Raw genomic sequence first — 15455 nt, forward strand, 5'->3', positions numbered from 1 at the left:
CAAATCTTTTGGGAGAGGATGTGATGACTGAAGGGTTGGTTAAAGTAGTGTGATTCCAGGTGTATTTCTCTCTTAAGAAGAATAAGAGTGTTAATATTCTAGCCAACAACATATAACTGAGCAGCCAGAGAAGGAGGTTGTCTTATCTTAATGTTGGACTACAGTCCTCTTTCTCTGGCACTGTTTTGTAAGATTCTTCCCTGCTGCTTATGTGAATGAAAACTTAAATTTACTATGCTATTACATCCCAGAGTATAGAGCTGCTGACCTAACTTCTCTAACAATTTTGCAAAATTAGAATATTCTTTTTAAATTGTTTGTGATTACATGTCTTTAAAATTTAAAAATCTAAGGGCATTTTGGGAGAAAAGAGAAGAATGGTTGGCGTTCACAAGGCAGAAATGGCACAGAAAATATAAACCATCGTGGGGGATACCATGGTGGAGGTTCCCGCGCTCGTACCAGCACTTTCCACTGTGGAAAAGGCCAAGGACTGCATGAAAACAATGTACCTGATAATGAAACTGGGAAAAAGGAAGACAAAGAAGTACCCAAACAGTTTGAGGCTGAGGATTTTGTAAGTTAATTGTAATTATAATAAACAAGGTTTCATTGTTTCTGCAAGTGCCATTTTGCCCATTACAAACTACTTCATGAGATTTCACCAGTTTCAGATCATCATATAAGGGATCACCCTTCCCATAGGTAAGAGGGTGTTAGTCATTTGTCCACTAATTTACTTCTCCTTTTATATCCATTTTTTATCATTATATGTTTATTATTGTCACTTAAGTGTTCAAGTGAAACTACAATTGGGTTCCAGTTTACTGTGGTATGTGTATGTATTAAATTCTACCTTACTAGAAATCTGAAGTACTAACAAATCGATCTTTCTGCCAGTGGCCCTTTGAGATTCCATACTTCAACCTAGAATTGTAGGATGTAAGAGGAAGGGTGAGCTTCCGCTTTAGAAGAACCATACATCACTGTTTTTCGCTTTCTCTGGAGAGTTTATGTAATGGTATTGACAGCTGCCTGAGATGTTTTGTTGCAGAAGAGAAACAAGTGAGCATTAACCTATCTGGGTCACAGAAAGAAGTGTCTAGTCTGCTGCCATTTAAAAAATCTTTGACAGCAGAGCTCATACTGCTGATATTATTGTGATTCTTTATTTCGTTGGTCCCAGAATTCAAGACTTACTTTTTAAATAATGATAAAACTTTCTTTCAGCCGTCGTTGAACCCTGAATATGAGAGGGAACCAAACCAGAACAGATCTTTAGCTGCAGGTGTGTGGGGTGAGTATTTTTGATGTTTTTAAATGTAAAAATGTAGTGGAGATCTGAAGTTGTTTTATTTGAAACATAGGATTTTTTTTTAGAACTATAATGGTATAGATTTAAATTATAAAGGTGTAGATTGAAATTGAGGAAACTTCAATATTATTACAACCTAAGTATCTTTTTGTTAGAGAGGTAGCATTTCTATTTGAATATCAATCTGTTGGTCTGTAGATGTAGTCACAACTAGGATTCTTTCCCAGAACAAGTATACATCTTTTTTGTAAAGATGCCAAGAATTTATCCTCATCTTTATTTTCAAGAGGAAATGCAATCAAGGTGGGTCACCTAAACTAGCGATGTGATTGCTAGCTGAAGACGTTGTAAAAGAGTGCTTCTGACTGATTAGAGCTGTTGGAAGAGTTTGGAGAAAAACCTGGGAGGGCTGAGAAGAGCAGGTTAGCTTGCAGAGGTTTAAGGTCTCTTCCTGGAAGCAAATGTCTTAAGCTGTTGATTGTGTTTATGAATTACTTGTAACAAATCCAATCCTGAGAGTGGGCCTTGAACTGAACTGTAGTCTGGGATTGTTTCCTCATCTCTACCTGATTAAATTTGGCTACCACTTTACAATTTTGTGGGCTTTATGTAGTCAATTATTCACCCTTATGAAGGTGGCAGCTTTAGACAGCACAGGTTTTAAAGTAATAGACCTACTCAAAATAAGAACCTTTCTCTTTATGAAGAAAGAACTTCAATTAAACATAAAGGCTACTACTTAAACTGTTGCTAATACTGAGATCTGAAACTTGTTGCTCATTTTAAATGTTACCTTAATTTGCTGATTCTTTTTGTCGTACTTCCCCGGTATGTCTTGCACTCTTAGGTAAGACTAGATGTAGGCCAACCCCTCAATATAAATACCTAATTGCTAAGAACTTTTGCAGGAGCCTAAACAATTGGAGTGCTTTCCAGTTCTCTGTGTTTAGCAGCTTTCATGTGAAAGTCAGGAAATACAGTTATCTTTCAATAAAAGAGCAACTAAACTCTTTCCTAACCAAGTTGGGAAAAATTACATAGCAATTTGAGTGTTTTACAACCTTTGCAGCACTCTGGCTGTGGCTGTTGCATGATGTGGCTCAGTTTGATCTGAAGGAGGGCAAGCTTTCCAGGCTTTTTGAATATCACTCTTCACAAGCAAAGGAAGGAACAGTTCTGTTAGCTACGTAAAATCATAGAATGGTTTGGTTTGGAAGGGACCTTTAAATATCATCTAGTCCAACCTGTAAGCTACAGTGTGGTGGTTTGTTACAGCTTACAGCTTGGTATCTTACTTTGTTACAGCTCTGCTATTGCAAATGTTGTTTTGTAATTGAAAAACTGAAATTAAGGCTATTGTTATTCCCTTTTAAAGGAAACAATATTCAAGACAGGAGGAATGTTACCATCCCCTTCTAATGCCCGTTCTTCTGTTATGTATGCTTCTGTTAGATTCCATTTTACCTTGTGTATGTGTGATGGGAGCACGCGAGTATTATGAGAAGTCTTTTCATACAGCTTAATGAGAGCTGAATATACAGTTATCACAAATGTTTGGTAACATCTACATACTAAACAAAGCTAAAGTAACTTAAACTTTTAAGATAGGTTTTTTTAAATGTAGGATGTGGTGACTCTGCCTGTGAAGCAGACGTGCTTGCAGGGAGAGGAGATAATCTTGGAAAAGGCTGTTAACGCAGCATTGGAATGCATATGCAAAAAAAAAAATATTTTTTTCACTTTTTGAAAATTTTAGAACTATTTTTAATAGGTGTTCTTTAAAACTGTTAAATGTTATTTACTTAGTATGACAGCTGATTGTATGTCTCTTAATTCATGCTGTCTTGAACATGGAAATGTTGTAAGCTTCAGATGTTCTGTTATGCCCATCTGAGGCATGGAGGTAGAGATACTGGTCATTGCCATGGTCTAGAGTAGTGCATATCTCGTCTCATGTTTACAGAGCCTTGGTGTGGAGCATTTGGCTCTAAACTGAGCTGTTAACAAATATATAAGTAATTATTCCTTTAGTAACCTTAAAGGGAAATATGAAAACCATAATCTCTTTTGAATATTAGGTAACTATCAACAACTAATAGTGTTTGGACTTTAGATTTGCAACAACAGCTATGTAGCTGGCTTCTTTGAAAAATATCTTTACTTTCTGAAAGTATAATTCCTGCATTGCCAAGTGAAATATTTTATAAATGGTGGTTGTAGAAAATGGAACAGAACCCATGTTTATCCAGGTTTGTCCGGTGTGTTATTTGTGGAACTAATACTGGACTAAGTTCCTGATCTATGCCTGTTTGCTCTGGACCATATGGCTATCCAATACCTTATGAACTAGAAACTTAAGACTGTACACACATGCACACATATATATACACACACTTCTTTTTTTTTCCAGAGTACCCTTTGAATCCTAAATCTAGATCTCCGAGAATGCTGGTCATTAAAAAGGGCAGTACAAAAGAACTGCAGATATCTGGATTCCCAGTAGTAGGAAGTCTTCATTCACAGCCAGTAAGGAATGGAACTGGCACAAGTGTTTATAAAGGATTAGTCCCTAAACCTGTGACTCCACCCGCAAAGGTGAGTCTTGGATACCGGTGGCATGAACAACATGCTGAAAAAAATTATGCTGTAATTCTGAATGTGCTTGTTTCACCCCAGAGAGAACTGTTCTTATACTATTGCGCTTTCAACTCTTGCTAAGTGCAGCGCACCCCAAAAGTGAATGGAAACAGCTTTTTCTCATTTTTCTTTTTAAACGATACTGTAATTGGATCTCTCTTTGTTTCTCATTTACCTTTTTTGAGAAGTGCAAGAGCTGTCCAAGTGAGTGAAAAGCATATTTTCAGCTTATGGAATAGCAATGCCTTTTGTATATATGATTTTAACAGAAAAATAGATACCTAGTGGAGAGATATGGTCAGCATAAAAATATCTTCAAAATTTATCCCAATTTTTGATAGAGATGATGTTGCAACCTATTTGTGTCATTCAGGTCCCTTTCCAAATGAAACTTTCCATGTTCATCTTGTGATTTTTGTTCAGGAATTTTGCTGTGCTCCTGAGAGCATATGATGGAGTACTTCTTAACTCTATAACATTCTACATTAAAAACAATGCTTTCAGCTGTTGAAGACTCATATTTTGATTCTTAATACCTCAAATATGAGGGTCATAATTGTTTTGAAGTTTTAGTGTTTATATAAAAAGTGTAAACAGTATTTGTGAGCGGATGAATTGCTCATAAGCAGTCTCTTTTCCACAAGAAAACAGGTGTTTGGACTAACTTATTTGCTTTTGCGTAATCATTTTTCTGAAGATTCCTGAAAATAATCCTATTGTAGTTAATGACTCTTTAAATTTCTGTTTACATTTTTGTTTAGCCTACACAGTGGAAAAACCAAGCAAAAGAGAATAAACTTGGGAATCCATTTCCTCATGAATCTGCATATGGTGTTGGCAATTTCAGTCCTTTCAAATCAACTGCTAAGGCATTTACTGTATCACAGAATTCAGTGAAAGAGGTAAAGCAATGTCTGTAGTTTCTATCAAATCTATAAAACATTTGGTTAGATAAGGGGATCAGTAAGTTTTATTCAGAATTGTATTAAATTTTTTTTTGGAAGTTAACGTGTGAGAAATACGGAACGCACATCACTGGTCTTTAAGTACTGTACAATTTGCTTTGTAGGTTTGATTTGGAGTAAAAATGGTGCGTTAGGAAGTATAACCTGATAGCTTTAAACTTCAGGACTGCTAATGGCATAATACACTTCAGAAGGTCCACTGTTCCTTAGCAGTGCCCCATAAATCTGCATCTCTGGTTTTACATGTAAGAACTGTATATACTGAAATACAAATATCTTCCCTCTGCTTTTGACTGTGGATATGTGAAACCTGAAACTACAGGTGCCAGGGAGTCTTTGTCTTTCATTCAAAGTTTTCTAAATGAATAAACTTCTAATAGTATTTCTTTTTCTAACTCCCTACATTAGTGTAATCGGTCAAATTCTTCATCCCCTGTTGACAAAGTTGGTCACCCTCGTTTAACAAAATTGACAAGAATGCGGACTGATAAGAAGAGTGAATTTTTGAAAGCATTGAAACGAGATAGAGTGGAAGAGGAGCATGAAGACAAGCATCATGCTGGGCAAGAAAAGGTAGTTTTGTTCATGCCTATTATAGATCCAGCAGTAGTAGTTTTCAGATTGACCATAAACTACTTCTTATTTTGCTGTAAACAGCTGTTAAGTCATGGTCTTGGATCTCTAAATGAAGGAAAGGAATTACACTTTGATGAATTTAAAAAAGTGATCCCAAGTACTACTCTTCCTCCGGTGTTTCTTAGTAGTTTCTCTTTTTCTTTCTGCAGTACCTGTTCTTACATGTTAATAGCTCAGGTACATCTGTGTCTTTAGCAATAATAAAAAGAATAAATTAAGCTTAGTACACTAACCTAATCATAGAATCGTTTAGGTTGGAAAAGACCCTTAAGATCCGCAAGTCCAACCATTAACGTAACGCTGTCCACCACTAAACCATGTCCCTAAGCGCCGCATCTACATGTCTTTTAAATGCCTCCAGGGATGGGGACTCAACCACTTCCCTGGGCAGCCTGGTGCAATGACTGATAACCCTTTTGGTGAAGAAATTTTTCCTTATATCCAGTCTAAACCTCCTCTGGCACAACTTGAGGCCATTTCCTCTTGTCCTGTCACTTGTTACTTGGGAGAAGAGACTGACTCCTACCTTGCTACAGCCTCCTTTCGGGTAGTTGGTAGGGAGTGATAAGGTCTCCCCTCAGCCTCCTCTTCTCTAAACAACCCCAGCTCCCTCAGCTGCTCCTCGTAAGACTTGTGCTCCAGACCCTTCACCAGCTTTGTTGGCCTTCTTTGGACATGCTCCAGCACCTCGATGTCCTTCTTGTAGTGAGGGGCCCAAAACTGAACACAGTACTGGAGGTGCGGCCTCACCAGTGCTGAGTAAAGGGGGATGATCACTTCCCCAGTCCTGCTGACCACACTATTTCTGATACAAGCCAGGATGCTATTGGCCTTCTTGGCCACCTGGGCACACTGCTGGCTCATACTCAGCTCGCTGTCGACCAACACCCCCAGGTCCTTTTCTGGCAGGCAGCTCTCCAGCCACTTTTCCCCAAGCCGGTAGCATTGCATGGGGTTGTTGTGACCCAAGTGCAGGACCCAGCACTTGGCCTTGTTGAACATCATAGCGTTCGCCCCGGCCCATTGATCCAGCCTGTCCAGGTCCCTCTGTAGGGCCTTCCTACCCTCCAGCAGATCAACACTTCCACCCAACTTGGTGTCATCTGCAAACTTACTGAGGGTGCGCTCGATCCCCTCATCCAGATCATTGATAAAGATATGAAACAGGACTGGTGCCAGTACTGAGCCCTGGGGAACACCACTTGTGACTGGCCACCAACTGGATTTAACTCCATTCACCACCACTCTCTGGGCTCAGCCAGTTTTTAACCCAGCGTCGAGTGCACCCATCCAAGCCGTGTGCAGCCAGCTTCTCCAGGAGAATGCTGTGGGAGACAGTGTCAAAGGCCTTACTAAAGTCCAGGTAGACAACATCCACAGCCTTTCTCTCATCCACTAAGGTCATCTTGTCATAGAAGGAGATCATGTTAGTCAAGCAGGACCTGCCTTTCATAAACCCATGGTGGCTGGGCCTGATCCCCTGGTTGTCCTGTGATGGCACTCGGGATGATCTGCTCTGTAACCTTCCCCAGCACGAAGGTCAGACTTGGCAGGCCTGTAATTCCATAGATCATCCTTCTGACCCTTCTTGTAGATGGGAGTCACATTTGCTAACCTCCAGTCAACTGGGACCTCCCCAGTTAGCCAGGACTGCTGATAGATGATGGAAAGTGGCTTGGTGAGCACTTCTGCCAGCTCCCTGAGTACCCTTGGGTGGATCCCATCTCGCCCCATAGAGTTGTGAAGGGCAGTATTTCATACCTTGGCTGTTGGTTAGCCTACAAAACAATTAATGGAAAAACATGGTTCTGCTTCTCAAACCATTTCTTTTCTAATTAGAGCATTTAGATAGCCAGAAATTATCTATCCTTGGTCTAGTCTTAGGAGCAATAGTTCAGTTTATGCATATGTAAAGAATCTGTTTTTACTTCTTAATTGAGAACTTGGAGGCCTATACTATCTGTATATAGTATGTGTCAGGTTTCTTTCAATATGTATCCGCTTGCTTACGCAGTGGTTGGCTGGCACCAGAGGATATTTGTGTCAGTGCTATGAGCCACCAACAAGCCATGAGCGTAGTTATTGTATGTAGTGTTCAGGATGAGGTGATTACAGGCCTGTTTGCTGTGAGTGAGTGGTTTAACATGTTTTAACAAAACAAAAAAACATCATAAATTTAAAAATCAGCCAGATAAATGGGTGGTTTTCAGGAAGGTTTATTTGGATTCAGAGACTTAAAAAAGAGAGTGCCAGTGTGCATTGCTCATAAAAGTAAGATTGACTTTACTGATCCTATTCCTACTTCAGGCAAAATAAAATTTGCTGTAATGGTACTGTACAACTTAGCTGTATGTGTGAGTTAAGAAAGGTCTGCGTCTTTCCATTAGGCATTCTGTGGCTAATGGGCTAACACCTGAGATGGGTGTTGGGGGTAATGCTGTTCATGTATGTTTAAGAAATACACAAAGATTTTGATGCAAGATTAAAAAGACATTGGGAAACACTGTCTTGAGCTTCAGAATTCTGAAAGTAGTATATGAACGTCGTGGGGGTTTCTGTTCCTGAAATTGTCTTGAGTTCATAATATCTTTATGACACACGTCAAATGCATTTGGTTGTCCCATTGTACACAGCTGATTTTCAGAAGTAAGTGTATTTAAAAAAAACAACAAAAAAAGGCTTTTAGTAGTGGAAGTTGTAATGTCCTTGGACAGGTGTATGCAACACATGGTTGTGGGTAAGTGCATGCTTCCTTTTCCCTGCTGTTGCTGTTTCACTAGCAGGTGTGAAAAGATGTTAATCATATAACTAATAGTTGTCCTACTGCCAACATTCATTTTAATGATCATCAGTAGAAGACATGGTGTGCAACTGAGTGGATGGGAAGATAAGTGCACAGAACAGTCTGCTATGACATGATCCTGTTGATGGAATTTTAAGGTCTGGAGTAACAGATTTCATCTCTGAAATAACGAGGCAAATTATAAGCAGCAGCTGAATCATGCTTGGAAGAAGCTATTTTGCCCTATCTATATTAAAATTGTTTAATATTCTATGAATTTTGATAATCTGAGATTTGTTCTTCAGGTGTATGACTTATCGGCTGAATGTATGTTTACGGGGATACTTGTTCTTAAGAAATTTTTGCTGAGCATTCTAAAATTTCTGGAAGCAAACAACACTATGAGTGGGAGGGAAATGATGACAGTCTTGATCCTGGACTCTGAAGTATGGTTTCTTACAAGTGCAGAACTGGCTGGTTGAGTGATTGCCTCCTGCTATGGATAATGCTGTTAAATGCCCAGTTTAGGGGTTTTGGTGTCAAAAGGGTGTTAACTAGATAATGATCGTACTCTCCTCTTTGTTTTTACAGTTGGTAAGACTTGTGAGGCTATTGGGCTCATTACTAAATAAGAATTACAGGTTGCTGGATGAGTAGAATAAAAAGAAACATCTCTGGTTTATAGTACTAAAGAGCTTTTAATGTTTGAGTGAACCTGAACAGTCTGCTTTCTAAATAAATGTTCTTCCTAGTTCTTATTTCATGGCTAGTAAGTTACAGTTGATGTTAACAACAGGCTGAGAAGCTGTGGTGAGTGCGTGTGTGTAGGGGAAATTGTCTGAACTTAAAGAGCAGTATCCAGTCTTCCTGAACTTGTGGCAGATGAATTTGCTGGTTGAGGTATGGTGACTGTGACCTGCCCCTTACGCTAAATGAACTTGAGAACTCTTATGCTTTCAAACTTCTCCTGAAACACATGGCTCTGATATTTAATTAGGAACATTGCTTGTAAGTTCGCCAGATAACCTGTTATTTCTGTAAGTATGAAAGGCAGCTTAAATAAGTTTGAATTTTAAGATATGTGTGAAACGTAGTAGAAAAAAGGTGGAGGCAGAGCACACGAGTTGCTTTCTACATTACTTGATCAGTGGCGTAACTTAAGTGTAGTATCCAGGTATTGCAGTCTCTAGAACTATGAACAGAATTATCCTTGAAGTAGTATCCATTTAAACTTAATTTAAATTAAATTAATTTGATTAAATTAAACTTAATTTAAACGGTGTCACTGAATTACAGCACTTGCAGACATTTACTTATGAATGGAATTTACTTTTAAACTTTGTAATATATAATTATTTTTAACAGGATGATGAGTCCTTTAACTTGCATAACAGCAACAGTTCTCATCATGAGAGAGATATAAACCGAAACTTTGAAAATGAAATTCCACAGGAGAATGGCAATGCTTCAATTACATCTCAACAGATCATTCGATCTTCAGCTTTCCCTCAGGCAGACGTTCTTTCAAGCTCACTTGAAGCAGAGCATAGGTACGTACTTTATATAATACAGTGTTCCTTCATGGTAAGTGAGCATGTCATAAATTCTTACTAGTTCAGAAGTCAGAATCTGAAAACTGAGAACACTTAAAATGTTTAAGAAGTACTGTCAAAGTTTTAACTTTTAGACATGTACTAATTTAACATGGAATATACTTTGTTTCTACTAGGCTTGTGTAATGACTTAAACTTGCTTTACTAAAAATTTGATGTATTTCCTTATAAAGAAATGGTGAACTGCATAGTGACTTCATCCCTCTGGTTTTCGTCTGCATGCCTAGGAGGAGCAATGCATGTAATTAATAATACTTTAAATGCTGCAGCTTATGTAAAACTAGTGAGTTTTTCCTCATTGTTAAAGTAATTAATTATTTCTATAGCTGACTAGTTGACACTTCCAGTGATATCACAAGACGATGCACTGGAAAGGGAGAAAATAACTTCAAGAAAGGATTGAAACAATTCTAGTATCTCATAAAAGTGACTGCAGTAGCAACTGCTAGAGATGAGAATGAAGCTGCTGGGAAACCACAACTCAGTCTGGAGATGAGCTTGTCATCAGCTCTGTCAGATTCTTACTGTTTCTGGCAACTACAGAATTGCAGTGACAAGATTAGGTAGATTTTTTTTTTTTTTTTTATATTTAGTGATAGATTATATGTATGCATTGGACTAGAGAACTTTCCTTTGTGTGGTACCTGAAGAGGAAACTTTCATGACCTCTTATCACTCACAAGTATGAAAAATGAAATGCACCCTGCTCTGTTGCTTTTTTCCCACCATTGGTTACGGAGACAGAAATCTTTGGCCACTAGAGGCTGCTGATGATGATTTTTTGAATAGAAGATAGAGTCAAATCTAACTCTCATTTTTCAATTCAGATGACTTTGAATGGCCTTCATAGGGTTTCTGGGCAAATGTCTTTCCTCTGTGGTGTCCCAGAGAGGCTGTGTCTCCATACAGCCCTTTGGCTGTGACCTCTGCATGCATGTAGACAGATGTTATGGTAAGCCTTTTTGTGGTAAATTGGACTTGAAGTGACCAACCTAACTCACAGGATACTTGTGCATACCGAGTAACAGTATTGGCACGTCTTGTACGAAATATATCTTGAGCTTTCTTTCTGCTGGGGAAGTTTCCAATGTGCAGCCATCCTGTTTGTGTCAAGTTTGCTAACCTGAAGTTTAATTTTTTTATGTAGTTCACACTTTTAACCATTCTAGAAGACTAGTGTTGCTTTAAAGGGACAGCAGTCCTGCAAACTTTAGACAATGTTGCTTAGAAGTTGATTAGCCATTGCCCTAAATTTTATTTGCATTATCAGGAGCTCTGTAACTATTCACTTAGCTGTACATGATACTGTTACCATCTTAGCTTGCTTGCAGTAAAACTTTCTAGCTCAAATTACTGTTGCCAGAAATACAATTATCATTGAACTGCATTTGGCATTGCGAGTCTTTTTCTGTACATCTATACAAATGCACGTATTCTCTTAAAAGAGAGTTTTGGATGACTTGCATATTATTTCTGCTGCTTCCTGAGGATTTAATTGTTCCTGGCTGTCACATTGTGCAATTTGGTCCAAATACTACAGAGGATGTGATTTCCATTTCTGTTATTGTCCTGTTAACTTTTTTTTTTAAACAGAGTAGTGCTGTTCTCTCCTTCTCCTTCTACAATTCCAGGCTTTTATTATTGTTTTAACAACAGTCATTGGTGTCATTGGTCACCTGCAAGTTTGCCCAGTGCACATCCATTGTATTGGGACCTAGAGTTCTTTGTGGGGAGGGTTATGTTGAAGGGCATTTTTTGCTGACATCTGGCTAAATGAAGTACCTGGCACATGACATCAACTGTGTTTATCTAACTTCCCTATTTTAATATATTCACCATTCTTCAGGTCTAAGTGTCAGTTTCTTGTGTCAGTTCTGGCGTATACTTTAGAAACCTCTTCATGTTTTGTGAAATAGCTTTAACCTCCTTTAACATCTGTGGTCAACAGGTGCACGGTTTGCCTGAAAAAGGTGCTAATCCCTTTGGCAAAAACTTTGCAGCCAGAGAACTTAACTATCTTCATTGTTAAATGTCACAGTATCTTCACCCTCAGATAACCCCTGTTTTCACAGTGTCTTCACATGTAAAACCACTTTCTTCCTGCTCAGATAACTGCCATCACACTTTTGGCATTAGCTAAAACACATTGATTACTGCATCTTTGGATATCTCAAGCTTAGTCATGAGAGGAATCTGTCTCTTGTTTCTTTTAGTCCCCTCCTCCCAAAACTCACTCCTAGTTGTAGTCTGTCTGTGCTGAAATATCAGCATCTGCCATTGCGTGAGGCTCAATTGCAAAAAAGCCTGTCCTGGGTCTGACATTAGCATGTGCTAGAAAAAAGAAACTATATGAGGCCATTGTATCCTGAATTGGTTCCCATGGAGGGACACCACCAGTAGTCCTCATGGCTACTCTGTTATCCGGGAAAACCTGCAGATTCCCTCAGCGTGATTCTTTTGTCTCTTCATACCGTTTTCAAGGGGGGTACACTGCTGCTCCACCAGAGCAGTTATGCAAAGGAAATATATTCTTAGTTTTCCACCTGACACAAATTTCTTGCCTTAAAATGAAGGTACAGTTTTTACCACATGTAGTGGTAAAACAGGGTCATCTGTGAAGGACCTGAGAATTTCTCAACTTCTACATTTTATATATCTTTTGTAAGGCTTTTAACCTACTTCTATGCAAGAGTTTGTTTAAAAAAAATTATGGACTGGTTAATGCATTTGTTACAGAACTTTACACATATATGTAGGCAGAGCTTGAAATGTCTGAGTGTGTGTAGTAAGTTCATTAATGTTTTCCTTTTTAATTTAAAGATTGTTAAAAGAGATGGGCTGGCAGGAAGACAGTGAAAATGATGAAACATGTGCTCCACTAACAGAGGATGAGATGAGGGAATTCCGAGTCATTAGTGAACAGGTAACACTAAGTTAATGTTCCATGTTAATGTTCCAATTTTGATGATTAGGTATGTTGCTGTTTCAGTACCATTTTGGTATTTTGCTTTTGGAGGAATAGTTGCTTTAAAAAGAGAGGGGACCAGTGCTTACTGTAGGTAAGGCCTGTTCCCAACATGTCAAGGGAGGGATAAGGGAGTGCTTCTGAGTAGTTTCAGCATTGCTGGTAGTAGAACTGTACAGGCTTTCCAGCTCCTCAGCTTAGCCTGAGGAAAGGGAATTTTCTTTCAAAGTCTTTATGCAGTTTCCTTGGTTCTGGGTTAGTGAGGAGTAGCTGGAAGGGAGAATCTTGTGCAATGTTAAATCTGGACATTTGTTATTTCCAGGAGTCTGGCCACACACATATTAATGAGAGCATTTGGAATATTAAACTCTTAAATGCTTGGCTTATTGCCCAGCTTCTGCACTATGTGTGGAAATGCAGTAATTCCTTTCTTCTTGTAGAATCAGTTGTTTCCTTTTTCTCCAGTGTCTTTGACTTTACAACTGAATAGGGTAGACTAGGATACCCATTCCTCCCTGCTACTTCTCCTCTTCTGGGCCCCTTCCTTATTGCAGACCCTGCCCTTCTTAGCACAGATGTTTGCTGCACTGTGGATAAAGGGACTGCATCGCAGGAGAGACCGTATGGGAGGAGGGATCACTGGGGCAAGATGCCTGAGGAAGTGGGTGAGAAGAGGCTAAGCTCTCATTGACTGCAGGAGCTTAGCACAATTGGGGGTGCTTGGATACAGGTGGCTGGCCCAGAAGTGAAGGCTTTCAGGGGAGTTTTTCCTTCGTGTGTACATACGAAAAGGTAGTGCTGTGGATCTAACGTAGCTCAGAGATGAAGGTGTAGAGAATGTTGAAATGCAACAGATTGTTGTGTTTAGCTTTTTCATTCTCTGAATACATCTTGTTTTCTCATTTCAGTTACAAAAAAATGGCCTTCGGAAAAATGGCATTTTGAAAAATGGAGTCATCTGTGATTTTAAATTTAGCCCCTGGAAAAACAGCACTTTCAGACCTGCTCTGGAGAATGAGGATTCTGAGACGAGCAGCAGTGATACATCAGATGATGATGATGTATGAAGACTTCTGTAACATCTGTGGAAGCCTGTTTTGATCTCATGAAAATTTGGGGATGTGTTGTCCTAAAAAAAAAATCTCTAATTTATGTAGTAACATACGCACTAGAGGAAGAATGATGGGACTTTTCTCTGAAGAAAGCAAGGAATGTTGTGTTGGGTGTGCTGAACATTACTATAAATCCTTTGTAAACGAATGTTGTAGAATGAGGACTTGAGTTGACCCAGCATTGACTTTCTTCATCACTGAAACATTTCTGACTAGCAATGTGACAATGTAACAAATCAGACTTTCTCATTTAATAATAAAAACAAAGAATTGTGTAATGTCTTGCAAAGCTTCTGTCTTAAAATGTCCAAGTCTATAAGGAAAAAAAGGGCAGCTTGACACAATGTTTTGCTTGCCAAGTCATTTCTTTCTTACAGTGGAAATCCTTGAATCCACTTTGTATGCAAAAAGGGCAATGTAGCATGTTGGCTAAACTGAGCAAAGTGCACTAAAACCCTTTTTCTTAATTGAGCTGTTGTACTGTTCTACTTCTTCCACACATAACTGCTCTTTAGCCATTTGTAGTGTAGTCGTCGTTATTAACAGCAAAAGACCCTAATGTTACAGTTCCAAATTTCTGAAACTAACCTTTAAATTGAAAGCTTTATGGGGTATTGCAAGACCCAGTATCCTCACAGTGAACACATTTCTTGTGGGAAAATAAGCACTTTGATTTTACTATTCACATGCAGAAAAATAATTACACTGACTGGATTTGTCCACTACATGGAAAATAAACTGATTTACAGAGTATTGTCTCAGTGCATAGCATCGAGGGTATTGTTTTTAAATCTGGTAAGTTTTGTTTGCATTTTAATTAAATGTACTCTGGCAGCAGTGACTGCATTTCAGAATGAGGTAGAAATATTCTGATTAGCAGATCTTGCATTTATAGCAGCAGGAGTATATCTATGCAATAAGCACCTGTTTCGTTTACTTTGTCAAACTTTTTCTGTATTATCACACATTTAAAAACTAATATTGTATTATTTATAGTTTCATTTGGTTCATTTTAGTTTTTTAAATACTTTCCACAGGGCTGTACAAATTATGTAGCATTAATTCATAAGCACAACTGCTCTTGGTAATGTCACATACATTTATAACACGGAATGTCTATATATAGACATTCCCCCTTCAAGATATTTTTGAATTGTACGATTGCTTAAGTAATTTGCAATTTAGAACGCTAAAGCAAAAATATTTATAAAGCTGAGATTTTGTCCATATTTAACTTCTTGAGGAAAAGACATTTTTTCTAAGGTGGCTTCTATCAATTTTGGGCAAAAGGTGGTGTGTTCCTTTTTTTTAATTCGTTTAAATAGAGATTTCTATTCAAGCGGTCAGTTTTTGTCTTGGAACAGGCATGCAAGTGTTGATGTACTTAATTTTGGCACAATGTATTGAAATACTCCATTTTCTCATCTGAA

At 38.4% G+C, this 15455-nt stretch overlaps 1 protein-coding gene across 10 annotated transcripts in view; it reads left to right on the forward strand.

Annotated features, from left to right (window-relative positions):
* Positions 1–14776, forward strand: part of GPBP1 (GC-rich promoter binding protein 1) — a 35961-nt gene extending 21185 nt beyond the window's left edge. For 5 of the 10 annotated variants that reach the window (XM_087759717.1, XM_087759716.1, XM_087759719.1 and 2 more), the window contains 8 exons: positions 354–577; positions 1231–1297; positions 3726–3910; positions 4714–4854; positions 5326–5490; positions 9701–9885; positions 12769–12871; positions 13822–14776. In XM_087759717.1, the coding sequence (XP_087615843.1) occupies positions 354–577; positions 1231–1297; positions 3726–3910; positions 4714–4854; positions 5326–5490; positions 9701–9885; positions 12769–12871; positions 13822–13980 (1229 nt within the window). In that variant the 3' untranslated portion in view covers positions 13981–14776. Of the gene's footprint in view, positions 1–353; positions 578–664; positions 706–939; positions 943–1008; positions 1066–1230; positions 1298–3725; positions 3911–4713; positions 4855–5325; positions 5491–9700; positions 9886–10775; positions 10901–12768; positions 12872–13821 lie in introns of those variants that run through there. The other 5 variants (XM_087759724.1, XR_015705231.1, XM_087759723.1 and 2 more) reach the window with 5 other exon arrangements.
* The last annotated feature ends 679 nt before the right edge of the window (positions 14777–15455 follow it).

Source organism: Nipponia nippon, unplaced genomic scaffold (genome assembly GCF_047370975.1).
Source record: "Nipponia nippon isolate SJK-2023a ecotype South Korea unplaced genomic scaffold, ASM4737097v1 scaffold_20, whole genome shotgun sequence".
NCBI lineage: Eukaryota > Metazoa > Chordata > Aves > Pelecaniformes > Threskiornithidae > Nipponia > Nipponia nippon.